This window comes from Centrocercus urophasianus, unplaced genomic scaffold, assembly GCF_019232065.1.
Source record: "Centrocercus urophasianus isolate 14NV4802_14NV808 unplaced genomic scaffold, USGS_Curo_1.0 seq_466, whole genome shotgun sequence".
In the NCBI taxonomy this organism is placed as follows: domain Eukaryota; kingdom Metazoa; phylum Chordata; class Aves; order Galliformes; family Phasianidae; genus Centrocercus; species Centrocercus urophasianus.
In genome coordinates, this window is record NW_024885051.1 from 1 (window position 1) to 22,553 (window position 22,553).

General features: G+C 51.7%; 1 protein-coding gene and 1 long non-coding RNA gene across 2 annotated transcripts; one reads left to right on the forward strand and one right to left on the reverse strand.

Moving 5' to 3' along the window:
• The first annotated feature begins 225 nt into the window (after nt 1-225).
• Nucleotides 226-4,991, forward strand: LOC122168847. Its single transcript, XR_006171409.1, has 2 exons — nt 226-695; nt 999-4,991. It is a non-coding gene; the product is annotated as an uncharacterized LOC122168847 (long non-coding RNA).
• Nucleotides 4,992-5,463: 472 nt separating this feature from the next.
• GGT7 (gamma-glutamyltransferase 7) lies at nt 5,464-21,356 on the reverse strand. The gene is made up of 15 exons (XM_042834484.1): nt 21,173-21,356; nt 18,593-18,819; nt 17,803-17,954; nt 17,110-17,224; nt 16,542-16,609; nt 15,895-15,968; nt 15,309-15,502; nt 13,970-14,057; nt 13,699-13,826; nt 12,213-12,301; nt 11,392-11,544; nt 10,570-10,687; nt 9,737-9,874; nt 8,922-9,021; nt 5,464-7,439 (listed from the first exon to the last, which is right to left on the reverse strand). The coding sequence occupies exons 1-15, from the start codon at nt 21,354-21,356 to the stop codon at nt 7,276-7,278; spliced, it is 1,992 nt and encodes a 663-aa protein (XP_042690418.1). The 3' UTR covers nt 5,464-7,275.
• Between the last annotated feature and the right edge of the window lie 1,197 nt (nt 21,357-22,553).

Genomic DNA, 22,553 nt, shown 5'->3' on the forward strand with positions numbered 1-22,553 from the left:
GGGGGGGCTCCGCTGCGCGGGCCCGGGGCGGCTCCCCGATCTGCCGTCGCCGCTCTCCTTCGTCGCCGCTCCCCTTCGTCGCCGCCCCGCCGCTGCCGGCGGCGGAGATCTGCCTTCCGCGAGGGGTCCGCGGGACCTCGGCGCCTTCCCGCCCGCGGCGCTGCCGCAGCCCGGCCCGCTGCCCGCGGGGCGCTCCGGGGAGCGGCCGCCATCTTTGCCCGGAGCCGCTGGCCCGCACCGGCCGCCGCCGGTGAAGAAACGTCTGTCAGGGTGCCGGAGCCTTGCGCGGCCTGGTGGATGGCAGGCGGAGCCTCCTTGTCTGGAAATACCTAGACCCGCCCGGGTGTCTTCCCGTACGAACTGCTCTGGGGAACCCGCTTTAAAAGGCGACCGGGACCGGGGCGGCCGCCGAGGTGCTGTGCGGCCCCTGGCTCTGTGGCCGAAGCAGCAGCTCAGCTCGGCTCAGCTCCGCTCCACTCCAGCAGCACGGCGCTCAGCGGTGGGAGCGAGGCCCTGCGCGGCTAGGAGGAAAGCGCTTTCCTGGATGGAGTCGTAGAAACCCAACTGCGAAGGACCCGCGTGGAACACTACTAGAACGTGATGACACTTTGGAATAACAGACAGTGCTTGGTCCCTGAGAAGAGCAAGGGGCACACGGGGGCTGTTTGGCAGGATTCATCACGCGGGGCACTGAGGTCTGCAGTATCTGATGCACGGTCTCAGATGTGAACGATCCAAATTGTTTATTACGAGTTCTCACATCACTTACATACCTTCACAAGTTTTCTTTTTTTAGCTTTCCCACCCACCTTTACAACTTCCCCATCCACCTTTACATGCCAGCAGAGCATTCTACAAACACTCTTCAACCGTTCACACAGGCGCTTCTCCAATCAGAGCCATCAGACATTCTTTCTTCTAGAGGTGTCCTTGGTTCTCATGCTGTTAATCTTGCTCCACAGCGGCTGCTCTGAACAGTTTTTCTTGTATTCCCACAGAGACCCACAGGAGTTCACGTCATATCCTGCAAACCTGAGTGCACATGGGGAATGCTGAGGTCATACTACATCAGTGCTGCTGCAGAAACGTCAGATTTTCTTCTGCCAGTCTCTGCTTTCATTGAAAAGCAACCATCTTCTGCTGGTAAACAAAAGAAGCGCATGGCAGTTGCTGTGTAAGGCCAGTAAAATAATCAGAAGTCCATTGTGAAAATACAGCCTTTGGTCCTTCAGAAGTCCGTACAGTTGGCACAGCAATGTGGGCAGGTCCTGCTGTGCTCCCAGGGGTGCACAGCCCCCAGCTCACTGCTGGGTGCAGCCACAGGCACAGCCCTGATACCCACAGCAATGGCATGAAAAGAGGAAACATTTATTTTGCAAAAGCTTTTAAATGCAGCTGTCCCACTTCTCATTTGTTGCTAGAGCTGACAAAAAAAAAAAAAAAAAAAAAAAGGGATTTTTATAAATGAACATATGAATCCATTCCATGAGAAAACAAACCACCGCTGTTATTGTATGACCAATGTTTACACCAAGTATTTTTGGTGTGTAGAAAGCTGCAAGCAGGCTGTTTGTTTATGCAGCATTGGCAGCTCAAACACTCCCTGCTGAAGGACCAGTGTTCAGCAATTCTTTGCTAAAGGGTTTTTCTGCTCGTGCCTCTCTCCATGCATGTCTGCCCCGGTGCCTGAGGTGTGGGAGCTCCCTGCACAGCCCTCGTGCTGTCTCTCCCTTCATGGGAGGCACACAGAGGTCTGGGAAGAAACATGGGGGCAAAGAGTTGTGAAGAACGGGGCTGGGGGAGGCACAGCCTGCAGCATGGCTTGCAGGTGCGCTGGCGGCTTGGGATTCCCTCTGGGACATTACCATGATGCTGGGCCAGCATGTGGCAGGGTAATGTCCCGGAGTACTGGGGTACACCTATGTCCCAGAGCTCACTTCCCAGCCTGAAGCCTTGTGAGTCAGAGTCGCAGGGAAGAAACTCTCCCAGATCCTGGTAAGTTCCTCAGAAGTGTCAGGAGGTGAGATGGCGCACCAGCCTCATGTTGGCAGCAAAGAGCAGTGGCACATTTGGTTTTCTGCCAGGGAGTTTCTGCTTGCCAGAAGCCTTTCACATGAAGTGTTTGTCTTTGTCTTACTCTGCTCATGTCTTTAGAGCTGGAAGCAAGAGGAAGCTGAGAGTCTTGTTCAGTATCTGAGAAGTACCTGCCTTCCTTCCTCATCTCCATAATTTCTTCTGTACAAGGAGGCACTTCTTTACCCACATATGTTTAACTTTCTCCCCTTATCAGCTTGATCTTCCCCAGAATGTGTTCTGCTACCCAGCACACCGATCAGAACGCTCTTCTCAAAAATCCCCCTCCAAATCCCACTGTTTGTCCTCGTTAAAAATTAGATGATCATCCTTGTTTTTTGGTTTTTTGTTTTGTTTTTTTCCCCTTGCTTTATTTTATCTATATGAACACAGGGCACATCTTGTAAACTACAGCACGCAATGACAAATAGAGCATTGTTCTCCCAAAGCTGAGATTTCAGGCGGTGCAGTAGTGGTGCGTCTTGTCAAGGTTTGCTCTGGCTGCCCGAGTGCTGTAACTTTCTTACCTGGAGCTGGGAGGCTGTGTGCTGGTCACCCAGGATCTGCAAAAAGCCCTTCTTTCACCAGCAGCTCACTGCCTTGCACAGCCTTATGGAGCTTCATAACGCCACTTCTGGTGGCTTTTTATCTTATGCTTCTGCGCACTTTAAAAAGTCCAGGATTGGCACAAACACAGTCAAGATTAATCCCATTCTATCAAAGAGTAGAAATTACTCTACCACAAGTGTAGTAAAGCTGGCCTCTGCACACCATGAGCGGGACCAGGAGGTTTTCAGGCCAGACTGGCAAGATTATGGTTATACATTCCTATATGGCAGTATTTTAAAAGGAAAAATGCTGTATAGAAAAGGTGTACTCATGGCTAGTTTTAGATTCCCTAAACTTAAATGTTGACTTGGATGGAATGATTTCTCTTCTAATACTGGCATAGGGCTCACTTAGAGAGAAGACCTGCCATGCTGTCCTTGTACCTACTTTTGATCCCAGTCTGTAGCTATTTAGGATTTGGTTAATTTGTGAGTGTGGTGACAGAGAGGTGGGCAGTCGGCTGCAGTGCTGGTTGGTAGGGTGGGGGTACTTGGCTGTTGGCATCTCCGTGCCTTTGTGGAAAGCTCGGGGCCAGTCCCCGTGGATTGAAACCAGTAGGAAGGGCCAGACTGGCAAGCAGCTGTGGTCACACAGGGCTGTGTGCTGGGCAGCAGGCTCAACTCCCGACCATCTGCATCTAAAGATGCTCTGGCCACTGGAGGGCCCTTCGTGGGCAGCGTGCTTTGGTTCTCCAGCCCTGCCGTGCCCTCTGCCCTGCACGCTGGTCTCTTTGGCTTCTATCAGATCCCTGCCCCTCTGGCGGTTGACTCTGTCTGCTGGAGCTCTCCCTTCTCTGGCCAACACACAGATAGATGTCTATCACTGAAGTATCACTCTTTTCCAGGCTGCTGCTATAAAATCATCCATGTGCTGCAAGAGCCCTTCCCACTCCACCTTCTACTCTTCCTAAAACTTTGCAAAATCCACAGCGTTTTTGACACATAATAAGTATTGTTGTTCACAAAAGAGAAAAGGGTCTGGGGGACCCTCAGGCAGAAGCCGGCAGCACTGCACAGGGCAGGGTGAGATTTCCACTCCTAGGGTTGGGGACCAGAGCCTCCTGCCCTGCCTATGGCTGCTCTGCCCTGCGGGCCCCTCGCAGCCCCCAGCCCTGGGGCACACGGGGTTTGGGCAGCAGGGAGGTTCAGCTCTCCAGCCCTTCCCCACAACAGGCACCACCAGCAGCGCGACTCTGACCACCCCACAGAGCTCAGCAGTGTTTCCTTTGGTGGGAGCTGATGGGAGCAGCACAGGCTCCAGCCTGTCCTCATGTCCAGGCACCCCGCAGGAAAATGAGGTGAACAGAACTGCACTGCAACAGGGCCCAGAGCATCCCTGGTCCCAGATGCCGACCTCAGCCTTGTCTATCCTTTAGGCCTTTACATGCACTGGTCTGGGCTTGACACACATAGGCAGACAGAGGTATCTGCAGCTAGCAAAGCAGTGCTTGATAACTGCACTCATGAATGGCATTGAGCCTTTGTGAGAAATCTCTGCCTAACTGAGCTGACACTTAATGCCAGGCCCCGTTTTCAGCTTATCCCAATGTAAAAAAACTGTGCATGTTAGTGGAGAGCAAAGCAAACGGGGGCAGATACACACAGATGGCTTTCAAGACCACAGTAGTTATATTTGACAAAGGCATATCTTATTTTTTATCATTATTATCTTTGTTATTTTTATTCTTATTTTCCTTATTGTTTTTCTCAGCCATCCTATAATTCATACTTTGTGTTTTGAGCATCTCAGACACTTGGATGTATAACTTTTGGGAGAATTCTGCTTCAGGGTAGTTAGATGTCTGCAATAGCTGGCTTGAAATCAGTGCAGACACTGCGCACACACGTCTCCAGAATGTGGCCCTTTATTTCACAATGTCTGTCTCAGCCATACATATGGAAACATCAGGTGTTTATTGGTGCCACAAACTAAGTTCATTAGGTCTCATCACAACGGATTGACTTGCAGTACCAGAGACACGGGACCAATTAGCTGATTAGAGGATTCAGTACTGAATATAGCTGTGTGACACTGCTGCCATTTTTAAAAGGAGGAAATGGTGAATAATTCAAAGCGTCTTCTAATACTAAACAGTATTTTTTGGAACATAAGCCAGAGAGACAGGAGGGCACTTAGGAACGTGCTTTATTTTAAGGTTCTGAATAATTGCTCTGAAATCACACCTTGGGACATATAAGCCCATTTCAATTCAAAACCAGAGCCTCCAGTTCACAAATGAATACAGTTTTTGGCATCAGAAGTGACTTTGTGAAAGGAATTGAAGGAATAAAAAGGAATGTTCTTTCAAAGTGTTCTGCAGTATTCCATGCTAAGTATTGTAGCATCTGACCGCTTTGAGCTGTGCTCATACCATGCCATGTCTGAGGCACAGATCACTGTTGTCCTTTACCAGAAACTCCCAAATTTTCACCTGTGATTCAATGCACACAAACATATGCTCTCCTTGCTGTCTGACCTGGAGAGGCCAGCTCCAAGACACCATATGTTTTATGAATGCTCCAGCTTTGGGCAGTGCCATTTCTAGTGCCTGTGACAGAAAAATAAATGAGCCGAGGTCCTTCTGATGAGGAAAGCCTGCTCTTGCCATAGGGGCAGTTTGGTGACAGAGACACAACTTCCCAAAGGTAACACATAATTTTTCCATCTCTTGGCTGAGGCCACGGATGTGGCCAGAGGGATGCCCCGTCCCCACAGGCATTCAAGGCCAGGCTGGATGTGGCTCTGGGCAGCCTGGTCTGCTGGTTGGCGACCTGCACGTAGCAGGGGTTGGAACTGGATGGTCACTGTGCTCCTCCTCAACTCAGGCCATTCTATGATTCTGTGTTTCCTAACAGAAAGAACTGTTGGCGTTGATGTCTGCCAGTGGCTGCCTCCTGGCTGGCCGCATTTCAGCAAAGCAGAAAAGCACCCCTCTCCTTCCACAGCAAAATGTGCCAGACCTACTGTAAGATGCTTTGGGACACTCGGCCGGTAGGTGTCAGGAACAATTAATCCAATTCTCTCTGGTAGTTTCCTGACCACCTCCAAGCACCCTGCGTGCTCCCTGCGCCCTGTGCCAGCCTGTGTGGGCACAGCCCTACATGTGGAGCAGTGTCTGTGGGGCTCCTCAGCAGGAAGGCTGGGGCAGCTGTGTCACCAAGGGGCACGCTGAGGCAGCCACAGGCAGCACACGAGTGGAATGCCTGCAGCAGCCATTGGCATATTTGCAATGTGAAGGAAAGCATTGCTGTGGAAATGTATCTGATTCCAGAATTTTTTACGGCCAAGGGTTTCTCTCTAACTTGTTAGTTAAAAAAATAGACGGAAACATTCCAGCGTGGACTGAATTCAATGGTGCAGCAAACAGATGTGGTATTTTCTCCATTCTCTTTCAGACAAGAAATGCAGAGGTATTCTTATATTCTGTATTTCTTGTTACAGACAGAAAATTATCTCAGTGGTCTTTGCTTTGCATTGGACCCTTTCTCTCTCCACAGCTTTTCCAATAGAGCCACCAGAGCTGAAGTACAGGCGTGAATTTAGCATGCAGAAAACCCTAAGCCTCTCTGTAGGGACTATACAACTTAGGCTTTCACAGCAGGCTGAGACAAGGCCGTGTAAGGAAAGCCCCGAATCTACCTACACTGTTTCCATGCAGTTTTCAGTCTGTGCTCTGTGGATTCTTACAAGCCTGCAGAGTACTTTGAAGATATTTCCAAAAAGTATCAAAGAAAAATAAACCCATTATCACTAAGCTTAAAATCTCTGCAGAGGCCAGAAAACTGTAAGAAAATTACTGGGGGGGGTCCACCAGTTGTTAAAAGTTGAAAACCATTGTTTTTGTTACAAAATGCATGGTGGGACAGCTTCTTTTGGGAACAACAGCAGTGAATTTGGGGTCCTCGTTTGCCAGTGAAGAGGCAGACTGGTTCAAAGTCAGACTCCAATGTGTCTGCACAGAGAAGTGATTCAAAATACTCCAAAAATTCAAGGTTTCCAGGGATGTGAGAAAAGGATCTAACACAGGAGGCTGCATGCTGGCAAAAGCCAGCCAGCCCACACACAACATTAAAGGATGCCCTGATATTCCAGCTACAGGCACCTACAAACACTACATTAGGCTGCATTAACTGCTGATTCACAGAAGAGGCAAATAATGAATTTGGGAAAGAAAAGGAGATGAAGATTACAGTATTATCAGCAGCTGTTTTTTACTGTCACTGTTTCCTTTGCTAATGTTGCTGCTCACTAAAATCGTGCAGTTGGCTAGAGCTGGGCTTTTGAAAAGGCTGGAATGAATGATAAGATGGTGCCAAAAGAAAAACTCCCTGTGATCCTATAGCAGTGACAGAGCTGCTTGCAAATCGAATTATTTTAAAAGAAAAAAACATCAGAGGGATGTTGTGCCGGCACCATTAACACCTCCTGTGCCATCCTGGGTAGGGAACGCAGGACGTCTGCTCAGCGATGAAGATGTATGTGTGTGTATGCAGTGATCCCACTCTGGGGAGCAGGAGGGGACCATTTCAGAACATGCACATCACTGGGGTTGTGTCTAAAGCCTTGTTCAGTGAATAAGTTGTCTGAGAGGTGCTACAATATTGTGGCTCCAGCAGCATCCATGCTCCTGGGGTCCTTCAGGCCGATGATGAAACTGTTGGTTCTCCTGGCCCCATGGACCAGGGAGAGCACTTTGACTTTATCCACTTCATGGCCCCTGGCTACGAGACATTCAATATCTTCTTCAGAAAATTCACCTGTAGGGATTTTAAAAGAGGGCTTTGTAACTGAAACCACTGCTGCCTTCGATGCAGAGCTCTGTCTTAACCCTGTTGGGATCTTCAGAGTGTATGAAACTGCCTGTGGCCTCTTGAGGAGGTGTCCAAGATGGGGTGAGGAGGCTGAGGCTGAGGAGGTCCAGCCTGCACTGCCCCAAGCACACCCTCAGCAGCAAAGGCTGCTCAGTGTTGGGCAATGCTCTGTGCAGGGGAGGAAAGGAGAAGATCCAGAATATCATTTAAATATGGAAAACTGTGGAAAACTGTCCTCTTTGAAAAGGGAAAAAGACATTGCTGGCACCCATCCTAGTGACTCTGTTTACGGGAAAAAAGGGCAGTCTTTGCTCTGAAGAGCTCTGTTACAAATAACAGCATTAACAGCCAGTCCTCAAAATGAGATGCAAAGCAACTCGAAACAACACAAGCTGGCAAATGACAAACTTTGTTGATTAGAATGTGATAAACCTCGGGCTGTTTGCTCTTCTGCTCTTATTTTGTTTATTTGGCATTTTTTAATTTCCATATAAATAGGAGTGCCTGAGGACACAGCGCAGGGGAAGCAGATGGACAAATCCAGCAGACTCACAGAAACACCATAGTGATTTAAGCACTGTAGATGTATCTTAACACAACCTTGTTGATATTGAACATCCAAATCTACAAATTAGGACTTTCTGAAGTTCTGGATTTGTTTTAATTACATTTTAGTTTTCCAGCTTGTGGGACACACTTCACAGCCGTTTTTACATTTTCCTCCTGAATAGGAAGGACTAGAAAGTTTGCTATTTTTTGTGTGTGCAATGAGAACCAAAATTCACTTACGGTTCACTCTGGTAAGATATGGATCTTTGTGAAAAACACCAAATAGACTAAGACTTCAGTAACAAGGACAAGAGCTGACAGTGAAGTTTCCACTGCCTCAGCACTGATGCTGAATTTCCAGCACTAAGATCACAGCCTTGTCCTGCGCCTTGCCTGCTCCCCATCTGTTGGGATTCGAGAATGGAAAGTGAAAGAAAAGTATTTATGGGAGCAGTAATAACGTGTGTGAATATTTCCTAGCTTTTGGGATCTGTTTGAGTGAAAATAAGATTGTGATATTTTTTCATTTGGATATCCACAGTGATGTCATATCGGCTGAAAGGTTTTCAGGAAAGGGACAAAACTGCTGCTAGGAGGTGGGCTGGGACAGAGAAGAACCTACAAGAATTTGGACAGGCGGTGGTGGGGAGGCGAGGGAGCACTCCCCAAACGACAGCATGGCTCGGCACGGTCCCCAAGCTTTCAAGAAGCAAGGCTGCCACTTTCTGTCTGCCCCAAACCTCCAAACCAAGGATCCTGCGGCCTGGTGAGCCGTGCACTGGGCTGTCACATTTCCATGGCAGCATCCCAAGGAAGTGCTGCCACTCTCCTACACACGCCGGACTCGCGGGCCGCACCGCACCCTCTGCCCATACTCACTGTCAACCTGCAAGGTGTTGGACTGAAGCTGTGGGTGAAGACGACCAAGAGACAAACTTTCACTCAGATTCTTGTTGAACGCTAACACGTTTACCAAGACCTGCAAGAGAATAAAAGACCCCAAATAATGAAAACGTAAAGAGAATAGGAAAAGTGAGCTTCCTGAGCATCCTTCTTATTTGTAGCTCCAACATCTGCAAATGCGGCAGGCAAAGAAGAACGCAAACTTTTTGCCAAACTGCATGAACTAATGCAGGTCTTCACAACGTGAAGAGAACCTTGAAATACAGCCTATATATTGTTGGAAAAGTGGTACATTTCAGGCTCACGTGGGCAATCTGTCACACAGTTCCTGCTAAATTAGGAGAGTTGTTAGTCTGGAACATGACATAATCTCTAAAAATGATTTCTTTATGCCAAAATATCAGCATGTGACTTCTAACAAAGCATAAGGAAGCAATGGTTGGCTTTAATTTTGCCCTGAATGATGCCTTCCAAGAGATAAGGAAGAGAGGAACCAAATTTATTTTTAATAATATGGTACTGTTGCACAAATAATGAAGCTACTGGCACATGCTTCACTCAGTTACAAATAATAAATTATGAGGAGCTCCCCAGTATGTAGTGAACGCTGAGCAGGGTAGAACTTAGTCTGGACACACCAAAATGCATTTTTCATAAGGTAAAAGGAGCTACACGCACAGAGGCACACAGCCTAGAACATCAGGATGGACAGTTTGTGCTGCAACATGGGACCCTGCTCAGTACTGCTCAGCAGCTCCATGAGGAGGTGGGCACCCAGACACAGCACTGACCTGAACGATGCCGCTCAAGGCTTTGTCCCCACTGTTAGCTCCCAGACTCAGGTACGTTCCGCACATCCCCTCCGATGGCCTCACGATGGTGGGCAACAAGAAAGACAGGGGCCGTTTCCGAGGCTGGATGAGATTTTGCTGCAGGAAAGATGTACCAAAAACATTCAGCAAGGAGTTGTGCAGGTTAACTTCTTACTCCTTCTGCTGGAGCCAGCAATTGCACCTGTGCAGTTTTAAAGGCTGTTATTGTCACTGCTGCCATCATGCTCTCTGAAGTTAACAGGACCCAGCCTGTTTCATGCTCTCAAAGCTGTCTTACAGAAGATATACAGAGCCATTTACCAACTCCTAATGTACCAACATAGAAAACTGGGACAGTTTTTCAATACATGGTAAGAAGAATCAACAAGGCAGTGCTAGATGCTACCAGTACTGGTCTGTAATTGTTTCTTTCTAAGACCTGAAGATTTTTCTTCTACCATTTATTACCTTAAAATCTGCAGAGCAGTAATTCATAATGAGTTATTAATTGAAGTCCCCAGAGGACAATTGCTCCAAAGTGCATCTGGGCTACAGGAAAAATAGCTACCTGCGACACACAGCTGTGCTATGCTGTGGCAACACCACATTATAGTGATAACTAATGCACATGTAGCTTCCTGCTTACTCTATCTCAGCATTTCATATAGTGAAAAGATAGGAGCTTTCTATAGACAGCTCTCTGTAAGTTATTAATAAGCCACCAAATAATCTCACCACTGTGGAGATGGGATTGCAATTAATAAGGATAGTGCAGGCAGCTCAAATAGAGAATTTGTTGTGCTGTTCATTACCGGCCTGGGAATGGAGTGGTTTGTTGTTTTGTTTTGCCAGGAGAAGTCCAACATCTGGCTGTTCAGGAGCACTCCAGAGGCTGTCATTATTCCACTACCAAATGGGCGATTCAAAGAACTGAAAAGAAATGAGAAGAAATCTCATACAATTCTTCACAGTGTGCACATCGAGGCCTTCAGTCATGCAATTTTCTGTCCCGTTTTGGCTTGACAGAGTCTGCCACGGTTTTTTAAGATGTGCACAGCAGAACTCTCCATGTATTTAGAGACAGGCACTGTAACCATGTGGGTGACAGAGGATCAGTCCCTCCCTGTGTTCAAGGATTCCCCCCCAGCGGTGGGTCTGCCTCCAGGCTGCTGAATGCATCTGTAGCCTCTCTAGGGAGCAGAGCGAGGCCAGTCAAGGCTCGTGAGAGCCATGGATAGAGCTGGTAGAGCTGCACAGTGTGGAGCAGCACCTCGGGGCCTTCTCAGCTCCACCCCAGCTTCTGCACTCCTCCTGTTGCAGGACTAAGTGTTGGAGCAGCCCCACGGGGCCGGGGACTTTGGGAATGCCATTCTTACAGTAAGGATCCACACAAAATCCTCACGTGGCTACAGGTCTTGCCTAGGAAAGTGCAGTCGCTCCCCTTCAGGGTTTCTGGAGGAAGAACATGGGCCAGCCCAGCATGCTGAACACCACAGCTCTGGGCTGGGTTGTGCGGGAGCAAAGCTCCCGCTCCATCTGACAGCAACCCAGGTCTGGCTCTGTCCTGCCCTGCTGAACCTGCTTGCTTCTTCCTGCTCCCATCCTCTGAGAGCGTTGTGAAGTAAATCCTTTACCTTACGACTGCGACAATGAAGTCATCGGGTCCCATGACGAGAACCTGGCTGGCAGCGGCTCCGCTCTCCACAGAGAAGTGAGGCAGGCGGAGATCCAATGAGAAGGGCTGGGACTCATTTATCAGCTGGCGCAGGGAATCAGCCTCTGATTTACTTCAGCGGTGAGGAAGGGAAGGAGAAAAGAAGGAGATGAGCGCAGGGGGCCAGGTATCTCTTGGTCTCTTGGTGGGGGGTTCATTTACACAGCTGCAGGATCGCTTCACGGTGGAGCCTGGCACTGCAGGCAGGGAACCACCCCGCTCAGCCAGCAGAAGGAGACGAGGTGGCTCTGCCACAGCCACCAACATCCTGGGCTCTACCCGTGGACATGGACTCCACCCTGGGAGATGAGAGGAGCCGCCACTGGCAGAGCGCTCTGAGAGCACTGGCAGAGCCAGCTCTGTCCACCCGCTGTGGTTGCACCTGGCTCTGCAGGAAGCTGGGCTGCAGTCCCAGGTCTGGCTGCTCCCACGCCTCTGGGTGTGCTGCAAAGGCAGCCTGTCTGACCCCAGAGATGGAAAACTTAGGGAGATCAGAAAGCAGGAGGAGCCCTCAACAGTAAGCAGGACCTCTGTGTGAGGACATCCTATGTTTCATCTCCACAGCCTGTGGCATCAGCTGTGATCCTCGTGGGAGGGTGAGCATGAGGACTGAGCTTTCCTCAGTAAAATAGAAATGGAAAAAACTCAGGTTTCCTTGTGTGCAGGAAAGAGGAAATGCAGGAATGATACTCAAACCACACACCTTGCAACCACCAACGTGCCCATCAGCCTCAGACCTACCTCAGCATGCCTTCTGCAGCGCGAACAATGGATGCATCGTCGGATGGGTCTCCCAAGTTGCTAGCTAGACTCAGAGCGATTTTTAATGTCTAAATCAAACACACAAAGAAGGAGACACAGGACATCACTTAGGTGGTATTGGAAATATCACTTCTGATACTCCAAACAGGAGGTACCTGCTCTTCCAGCATGTTGTCCAAAGCCCATGAACTCAAACGTCTGCCTCAGTGAAAAGGGCTGCCACACGTGGGCGTGGGGATCAAAGGGGGTCAGATTTTCATGGCAAACTGCATGCAGGAAGAGGCAAGTGTATCAAGTAGTACTTGTATACGTTCCACCTTCCAGGCAGTGTTTTCCAGCTGGCTTAGCCCAGCTATGGTTCAGCAGTATTGCCAGCTGGCAGACAGGATTGCCAGCATGCAACTTTCATTCTATTTCTTTCTTTCTGCTCCTAAATGGTCACCACAACAGAAGAGATCACACCAAATCCCAGTGGGAAAATGGGTCCTGGGCTTGCTGTTTCCTCTAGGATGGCACAAGACTGCCAGTTTTCAGGTCATGCCATTTTCATTCAAGTTTCAAAAGGGCTCATTTCCATTTTGATACGCACCGCTCATCAACAACCAGTCTTGAAATGCCATACTTTATCTCGTGATATATAATTCAGAGCATGATTAACTTCTGGACAAGGTGGTGTTTCCATGAAACCATGACCACCATAGCATAAGTAGGATGTACAAGCAGCTTGGTGGCCATTGAGGAGCTTGCAAGAGCAAGCAGAGCATATGTCAAGCCCGTGGGCTCTGGTTAAAGACATCTTGGTCATTGCTGCCCCAGGGATGATTTAGCACTGAATCTCAGCAGTGTGATCAGCTTTGCAATCCTGAGAAATCAGGATTACTTGTGTCCTGAAGTGAATGCCCTTTATCTAGAGGCTGCTGCTCCTCACCTGTGACATGATAACTAGTGAATGAAACTCTTTGTCAGGTGTAAATGCAGCACAAACAGATCCATTTAAAGTTCCCTGAAGAGTACTCAAAATAACTTTTCTGAGTCATCCTTCTCAGCCTCTTCATAGTTCCAGCAGCATGTAACACCCCCATTTGCTGTATTTTTGCTAAGGCAGTAACTTTCCTGTGCTGTGCAAGCTGTCCTCTACAAAAGCCTCTGTAGCATAAAAGGTGGAAGAAATCAGTGGGATACCATTAGATGCTGTAGGGTCATTCTGACATACAGGAAGTGGGCAAAAGCCACAATCTGGTCTCCCAAAAAAGCTCTGCTTAAGCTAGAAAGAGTTCAGCTGAGCAGGGGGCTCCAGCATCTGCACCTATCTGAGGCTGCAGCACAGCTCAGATTTACACCTTAGCAGTCTATTTGCTCATTCTCCTCTGAGAATCACCTACAAACACTTTTGTACAATCAAGGAATAAATGAATCATTCTCTAGCAGCACAACAAAGTCAGCCAAATGCTGACTCTCCTCTTACCTCTGCAATCCAGTGCAAGATGTTCCCCCTGGGTGCTAGATTTGTGATGTTAAAGCCCTCGAGGATATTCAGTGCTGTGATCAGAGCAGGACCTGCATGTGGAGGGGGGGGACTCAAAACAAGATGACCTGTGAAGAGAAGAAACCTCCAGGTGCATCAATTGCAGTAGGTAACTGCAGGAAAGTCCCTGGAGGGCTTTTCTGCAGATGTGTTACACTGTCACCTCCTATCAGGTGAAGTGCATGGCAGTGGGTCAGGCAGCAGTGCTTACCTCGGTAGATCGTGTGGACGGGACTCTCCACTGTAACACTGTAATTGCTGAAGTCTTCCTCCTCCAAGACTCCTCCATAGTTTTGGACCTGAGTAGGAGAGCAAGGCAGCGCACGCTGAGAAAGCTGGGTCGAGGCTCCTGCTGGCCTGGGTGAGCAATCTCTGTGTTGCTAAGCAACTGACATGAGACCCCTGAGCCACGTTCTATAGGATCCCCTGAAAATGTGTACTTTCATGGCGTTGGTGGCTTGGCAAACCGTTCACCAGCACTGGAAAGCTCTGCAGCTCATCTTCAAAACGCCACACCATGGCTGCCTGCAGTTCAGCCTACCCACCAGGAGGGGATGAGCACTGCCCTGCAGCCTTCTCTGGGTGGCAAGGATGAATACACTAAAGGCTATGAAGTGTACGAATACTGCCAGGAAGGACACTGGGTGCAGCAGATTTCCATCAAGAGAAATCTTTAGTTCCCGATTTCCACCCTATTTTAACTGTAGCAGGTGATAAGGGGGATTGCTGTACCCTTGGTCTTCCCATTATGCTTTTTCCCTGGGTTGGTAATTTTCATGTATTCAGTAAAGGTGGGTAATTCCCTCCACTGCAGGTCCTCAGTGCTTGAATTACGATGGAGATGAGTTAGGCCATCATGACAGCACTCTGCTGGCCTTAAAAGTCCCCTGGCGCAAGTAACGCTCTTAGTCACGGTACAGGTGTTACCGTATTCAGATCATTCCCTGGAGAGCACTACTCTGTGCATTCCCACCTCAGGACTGAAACAAAGGGCTGTGTGCTTGGGTGATTTTCCACCCCTCCCTTCACTGAAACAATAAACACTGTGAAGCTGATGTGGGAAGCCAGCACTTTGCTCTGTAACTAAACCTGGAATAGAACACCTGATCCCAGAGCTTGCTGGGCTCTTTGTGGTGCAGCCCCAGAGTTGGGGTTCCTTGAATCACCAGCCTGGGACTCTTCCTATTCCTCATTCTCTGCCTCTGCGGTTGTCCATGTGAAGCAGCAGAGAAGGTTTCCTAACACACAGCTCCTATCTAAGGATTGAGCTGAATAAACCCATCCCAGACTACTGAAAATACACTGAAGGAGCATCACGTGAAGAACGGTAGCCAGGAAAAATGGTGCCACCAGCCATCCTGACTGCAGCTACCTAGGTATAAAAGTAGATTTCCAGCACTGTCTACATGAAAGGACTCTTAGCACACTAGTGAAAATTTGTATAGCTGTCACTGTGGCCAGAGCAGGTTGGGTTGTTTTTTGCTTTGTCCGCCATTGCTATATTTTGAGAGCACAACTAGCAACAGGAGTAGCTAGCAGACAGGGCTCACCTCAGAGATGATCTCCCGGCTCAAGTTTCCACTGTAGAAGGCTGAAGTCCCTTCTGCTCCCACTAGCTCCAAGACAGCTGCGAGGTCCAGGCGCCTCACAAACATGCCAGGCAACAAAGGCTGGCCATCCGGCAGGAAGGTCTCCCGAAACTTGTCAGAGCAGTTCAGGTCTTTAAGCTCACTCACAGCTTTGGCTGTGGGAGAGAAGGAGAGGGGCAGAGAGGGACATCCAGAAACCCCAGGATGCATGAATGTGCAGGGGACCTGGGATCTTGCTGCTGTCTCTTCCAAACCAGAGAGCCAGAATGCAAGGGATGGATCACAGCCCTGCTGCAGCTGGGAAGGAAATCCAAAGAAATTCTGCCACCTTCTCACTGCCCTGACAAAGGGCTCCAGGTTTGCTGTCACTGTACACCTCTTGCAGACCCCTGCTTTGTCTTGCTCCCTCCACCACCCATTCCCAGATCCAAGGCACTCTGATTTCCCACGCACAACCACGTGACCTGTCTCAAGCCCTGCAAGAAGCCGCCATCACAGTGGGCTCCTTTGTGCTGTGTGCCACCTCAGCTCCCCAGCATGTGCTCACCCAAGTCGTGCGTGATGTTAAATCCATCCTGGGCAACGGCAGCCACGAGGCCCAGCAGCTGTGACCAGGGGAGCCTGCAAAAGGAGGGCAGCCAAGGAGACATGTGCCAATGTGGATTGGTGGGGCAGACAAGCTCTCAGCAAGCTGGGCTCAGGGCTAGCAGAGGCCAAAACAAGCACGGGGCTTTTAGTGGGTTGTTTCTTTCAAGCAGGTTTCATGATGTACCCCAGAGGAAAACATCAGTGCAAAGATAGGGAAATGGGCACCTCTGGAGCAAAATGTCACATCCCTGAGCAAGCTATTCAGACTCCCTCTCTCAGTGCTCTAGCAGGGCATCAAGCACAACTGCATTTCTCAGGATCCAGCTAAAGAGAGAGCTGAGAATGCATGAAAATGTTATTCACATGTTTCTAAGAACATTAATTGTCCATCTCCTTGGAGAGCATGTGAAAGAACTCCACTGTGCTGAAAACCCGACCTAGCTGAATTCTTTTGTTAAATAAAGCACCAAAACTTCGGTGCATTTTTCAGCATGAGCCTCTGAGAACCTGTTAGCTGATGGCTTTGACTGGTGGCTGAGGGCATACTCTGATGGAGAGCGGCTGTGAGGGAGCCTGGGGCACAGTGTGTACAGGGTGGGCTCTTACCTGCCATGCAGCTGGTGTGCCCGGTGCATGCCTTGCAGCGTGCCTGGCACCCCCACGAGCAAACCTGGCTGCAGAAAGGGAAAGGTGAAAAAGAAGAGTGAAATACAGGGCCCCTGGCTGCTAGTCGAGGAGCTGAGAGTAATGCTCACAGAAAGTGTTTGGTCTCTAAGGAAAGTGGAAGAGCTCTGTGGCAAGACACTAAATTAGGAAACAAGTCTTCGGAAGGAATGAGGAAACTTCATCCCAGTGTCAGTCCAATTTGGTCAGGAGAAATAACCCATCTGAATGACGTGGGACCTTGCTCCCTTATGGCACATTTGTTCTCCCAGATCACCACTGCCAGAAGTTGCCTCACTCCCTGCCCCTGCCCCAACCAGCCTCTCTGCTCTCTGTGCCCTGCAGGCTCCAGGTCTTCTGGAGGTGGTGCGGGAGGGTTTCCCTTGGCTCCCCATGCTCACAGGGCCCTGGGCCTCCCATGGCAGCCTCCTGTCACTTCCCTGGGCCTCTTTCACACTGAAAGGCCAACGAGAGGGCCCCAGCCTACCGGTCCTGCTGGAGGGCCCCTCACCTTGCTGTCCTTCAGCAGATCGCTGTCCGGCGGGATGCCCAATGGAGCCACCTCACGGAAGTCGATCACCTGGCTCTGGTTCTTCCGGATGTCATGGACCAGCATCACCCCACCCCTGTGGTGAGGACGGGGTCAGTCATGGCATCGGCTGTCCCCACTGCCACCATTGCCATGAAGGCCATGCAAAGAGCAGATCCTCATCAGGGATGAAGCTGGTCAGTGCCTGCCAGCATGGCCAGAGGGCTGCTGGCCCTGTTCCACCACCAGGTTGGACTGCGTGGAATTTTCCTTCTAAGCCTGACTGGTTTGCAACAAAAAAGGGTTTACTTAAAACGGAGCAATATCTTGCCCAGCCTGGAGGTGCTGTGGGCTGGGTTTGTGCAATGTCCTGCACCTCCTGTAGCTCAGGGACACTGGGAGCAGAGGGGAGATGGGGCCAGCTGGGATGGAGGTTGGGCTCCAGCTGGTGAGGAGAAGAGCCTAGCCAGAGAAGTGTGGATATCTGCAGCGAGCCAAAGCCTGAGTGCTGCCAGCTTCTGGCACCCTGCACAGGGGCTCAGCTGCACACAAGAGCCCTCTCCAGCCCATGTCTGGAACTTTCCTGGCAGCTGCTACTGTAGTTACAGGGATCTATGTCCCTCGCTGTGGGGCCGGACCCTGCTAGGAGGACACACGGGAGCAGCTGGCACCTACCCGCCAATGCCTGAGGTGTGGGGGTTCACCACTCCTGCGCAGAGCACTGATGCGATGGCTGCGTCCACCGAGGAGCCCTGCTTGCTGAGCACCTCGACGCCCAGTGCTGTGCAGCGGGCAGCATCCGTCACCACAGCCCCACGCTGGAAGAGCTGCCAATGGAGAGAGGATTGCCCAGCTCTCGCCTGCGAGGAGCTGCAATCTGAGTGCCATTAAGAGTGCAAGAAATTGAAAAGAGCAAAGCTCTCCCATTCCTGAATGTGCAGCCAGCTCAGCCCTGCTGTGTGGGACGTGGCGATGGCGGCCGTGACCACAGGGTGCCTCGTGGCTGATTCAGGCTGCGGCAGGAAATGTTCTGCAGCACATCTCTCCAGGAGATGGTGGGATCCCATGACCACACTGTATCTGCTTTGCACCACCCCACATGAGGGGTCAGCAGGAGGTGTGGTTCCGATCTCAGCAATTCCCCTGCATGGAGCCTTCCAGAGACGGGCTCTCACATGAGGATCCCTAAAACTCTGCAGGTGGAGTTGTGGGAGAGCTGCCTCTGCCGCTCAGAGAACTGCCGTCAGAAAGTATTCACACCCAGCTTGGACACCACTGGGCACACAGCAGGGGAAAAAAAAAAAAGCAGGGAAAGCTTTCAGGCAGTTGTGGGTAGGGTTGCATACTCAGCACCGGGTTCTCACTGATGCTTCTAGGGCCAATCTGCTGGCAAGAAGGGAGGTGAGGGAACGTGCTTATCCCTGTCCGAAACCCACGGCATGCTGCAAACCCTCCTTCTTCTTACCTGAGGGTCTCCAAAGTAGATCTGCATGATCAAGGCCACCGTGACCCCTGTGGCGAAGGTGAGGCAGGCAGTGATGATGACGGTCAGCCCGTCCTGCCGGCAGCTGCAGTCTGCAGAGAAGGGGTCCTTGCTGGTCTCTCGCAGGGGGGACGCATCCTGGCTGCCCATCTCCGAGGAGGACGAGGGCAGGCGCTGCAGGCGCGCGGACTTCAGGAAGGAGTCTGGGTCTTTGTGGGCAGCAAGGAGACAATAAGAATTAGCAATTGAGCAACACGGGGCTCCTGTTGCGCAGTTTACCTGGCACTAGTGTTACACCATGCCGCATCCAGCAGGGCTTATTATTTTCCCCATTGGTATGAGCTCTCAATAGACTTTCCGGCTCAGGTGCCACTCCAGGTTGTTTTATTGTTCACTTCCTTTAGCTCAAGCTATCCAAAGATTACTTTCCTGGAGATTAAGAGGCAGAAAAAGCTGAATTTTTCCCCACGCACCATTCTTTAGGGCCAGACCCATGATTACTGCCCTGTTTCGATGGGTTCTAACACAGTGCTGACTTGCAAACAGGTCTCAGAAATGCAGCAGAACTGAATATTCCAACTTAGAAAGGCAGCAGACATATCTGGAGTACCTTAGCAAAACAGACTTAGGCACAGGAAACACATCCACTGACTCTTGATGAAGTGAGAACAGAAAAGAGCAAGCCTGCAAATGGGACCTCTGCAGGTCCCCCAGCCCTGGCTGCAGAGAAGGCTCTGTGTGAGTCTCTCCCTTCCTCTGGCTGGTGAGGCTCACTGAGATCCAGCAGGGTGCTGAATGCTCAGCCTCGTGGTGGTGAACACAATGGGAAAGTTTTGCTTGGCAGCAAGCAAAGCTCAGGATGATCAAAAGGTCTGAGAAATGCCTGGGCTCTTGGCTCACATCAGCTCTGAGGGGTAGGCTGGCTCAGCACCCTGGGCATCACCGCATTCCCATCCCTACCAGGCACCGTACCGCTCCAAGCCAAGAGCTCCCAGGTGAGCAGGTCCAAGCGGGCAGGGCTGCAGCATGCAGTGGTGTTCCTGGTGTGGGTGGAGGGAAAACCTTTTGAGGGGTGTCACAGATGTCCCACAGGACCTTGGGCAATTGCTCAGCTTGCATGGCCGCAGTGCTATGCTGGGACAGCATGGCCATGATGCGGTGCAGGGGGTTGGTCCAGTCACAGAATGCCCCAGCACCAACATTCACCCTCCTTGGCCCTCAGACCCCACCTGACTCTCAGAGAAGCCGTGAAGGAGACCTGGTTTTATGTGGAGACCAGCACTGTGGGGACAAAGGCCCACCTCAGCTCTGGATGTGCTGTGGTGGGGACAGCAGAGGCCAGAGCTGCTTGCAGGTGGGGACACTGCAATCCCCTGAGGTGGTTACTCTGTGCCCACCAGCACTACAGGGACACCGGTTAGCAATGCCTTCTGTGCTGCAGAACCCAAAGGTCTGGATTCCCTGCCCCAGGAGCCTGGCAGATTAAGTGATATGAAGAAGCATGGATGGTTTTTGCAAGACACACACACAGTGTCAGATGAGTGTGAGGCTCCACGTAGCAGCACAGGAGACTCATGCAGCTCTTCCAGGTGGCACCTGGGGATGTGGTGGAGACACACAACCAACGGGACCTCCACACAAATCTCTGCTAGTGCCCCCCATGCAAAAGGAGAGATTTGGCACTGCTCCTGCCAAACTTCACCTCACCACATCCAAAGGCACTGGGGTGCTGTGGGGAATGGGATGGCAACAGACGATGGAAACTGCACTCAGTTCACAGCACAATGAAGCCACAGACAAGGTGTGAGCAGGGCTGACGTCCATCTGCAGGCTACAGAGCGGCCCAGGAGCAGCGTGCACTTGGGCTGTGGGTCCATTTGTGAGCAGGCATCAGTCCTCACAGTCAAACCTTCCTGTGAGCCACTGGCCAGGCTGGGAGCAGGCCCTGGGGACAGCGCAGCCTTGTGGCAATGAACTGTGGCCCAGGGTGCACACAAGGAAGAACTTGGGGTGGAAACCACCTGGTGGTGGGGTCTCTGGGGACCTCATGCAGTGATAGATTCTGTCGCTTGCAGAAACATGAAATGGAGGAGAAAAAAACAGGACTGACTATTTACAAGAAAGTAATAAAATAAAATAAAAAGGCAAAAGGTTTTCACAAGCATAAAAAGAACACCTGACTTTATTAAAGCCATGCATCTGTCACGATGGAGCGCCGGCTCCTCGCAAAACCCCTCGCGCCTGCTGCTGGCGCGGCTGTCAGGGCAGCTCCAGCGCGTTTGCGGTGGGAATGCGGAACGTGGAAACGAGCGGAGGATGAACAACGCAGAGCCGCGGCGTGACGGAGCCCCGCGGGACGAGGGGACGACACGAGGCGGCTCCGAAGGGCGGCCGTGGGGCAGCGCCGCCGGCGGGGCTGGGCGGGGGGGAGGGGGCGGCCGCCGGGGAGACCGCGGACGGACGGGCGGGTCGAGAGGGCCGCCCTCCAGCGCGGGGGTCCCGGGACGCGGGCGCGGCGGGGCCGGGAGCATGCGGGGCCGGGGCCGGGCCGCCGCCCCTCACCCGTGTCCTGCTCGCCCAGGAACGCGTCCTCCTCCTTCCGGGCGCGGAGGCCGCCCTCGGCGGCGCCGCCCGCCTCCTCCTCGGGCAGCCGGGGGAAGCTGGTGATGCTCATGTAGTCCACGGGTGAGTAGGCGCCCAGCGCGCGCTGCCGACCCCCCGCCGCCTCGGCCTCGGGCGCCGCCATCCCGCCCCGCCGCCCCGCGCCGCCGGAAGGGGCCGGGCCGCACTGCAGCCTCCGCCGGGGCGGAGCCGCTCCCGGGACGGGGTGGGAGCCGCACGCCGTCAGCCCGCGGGCCGGCGCTCGGCTCCGCGTCGTGCGGCTCCGCGCCGTTCTGCTCGCGCCCGCCGGCAGCCCGAGCGGCCCTGGGGTGCTGCCGGCTGTAACCGGTAACCGCCCGCTCGCGGGAGCGTGTCTGCGAGCCGGCCTCAGCCCGCTCCGTTTTCGCGTCTTTGCGGCCTTCCGTCCTCAGGAGGGCTCCCCTCCTGCCGGCGGCATCTCGTCAAGGCGTCCACAGTGAACCCCAGCGGGCTGCAAGCACAGCCCGCGGGAGCTTGGAAGTCAGGCTGGGGAAATGCAGGTGCACCTCCGTGAGGCACGCAGAGATCCTGAAACCTCAGCGCTGCGCTCCGGCCTTAACGGACACTGCTTGCTTTAGGGCCGTGCCAGGCTGTTTAAGAAAGTGACATCAGCAGAACTCCCTTGCTGGACCAAACCCAAGGATAAACGTTTGCCGTGCTGTGTGCCGTCGTAATGCCTGCAGAGCTGTGCCACCCTGACAGCAGCTGCTCTAGCTGGGGTCTGACAGCCCAGAAGAGAGATCACAAGAAAATCTTCTGGCAGTGGCACACCAGAATGCATTTGCTCCTCTCCACAGAATGAGCTTAGGACAGGGAAAACCTTCCTCATGTTCCTTCCTGCCAGGAACCACTGCTTCTAGTTGGGAGCCAAAGCCACATTCCTACAGGGCCAAAGCAAGTGAGCCTCCCAGAACCTGTAAGCAGCACAGCCTCCTCTGCATCGTCACAGAGACCACGCAAGGATGCAGCCTGCTTATGGAACTGCACACTGGCAGCTGCAGCTCCCACCACCCAGCTCAGCTCTTCTTCTCCATGTTGCAGCCCTGCAGCAGCACAGCCTCCCAGCAGTTGTCATTCAGCCCTGCAAGAAACCAAGAGCACAGAGCAAGCGTGCTGAGGCCTGAATGGACAGCATGGCTTATACAGGGACAGCACTGTTTGTCCTGCTTCTTACAGCCTGGATGTGAGCATTGGTTACCACTTCCACTACAAACGCTTGTCTCCTGAAAGCACAGCAGTCGAGAGTGCAACACAAGAGACTTAAGAAACCCAGAGAGTTGCTGGCTAAGATATTTACTAAAAT

Bases quoted from the DNA above. Each gene is read 5' to 3' on its own strand.
- GGT7 (XM_042834484.1), bottom strand. From the start codon at position 21,356: ATGGCGGCGCCCGAGGCCGAGGCGGCGGGGGGTCGGCAGCGCGCGCTG. The intron at 16,610-17,109 runs GTGAGGGGCCCT...CCCTTTCTGCAG, and splicing joins ATCTGCTGAAGGACAGCAAG to CCAGGTTTGCTCGTGGGGGT. The intron at 11,545-12,212 runs GTAGGTCTGAGG...TCACCGCTGAAG, and splicing joins GCTGCAGAAGGCATGCTGAG to TAAATCAGAGGCTGATTCCC.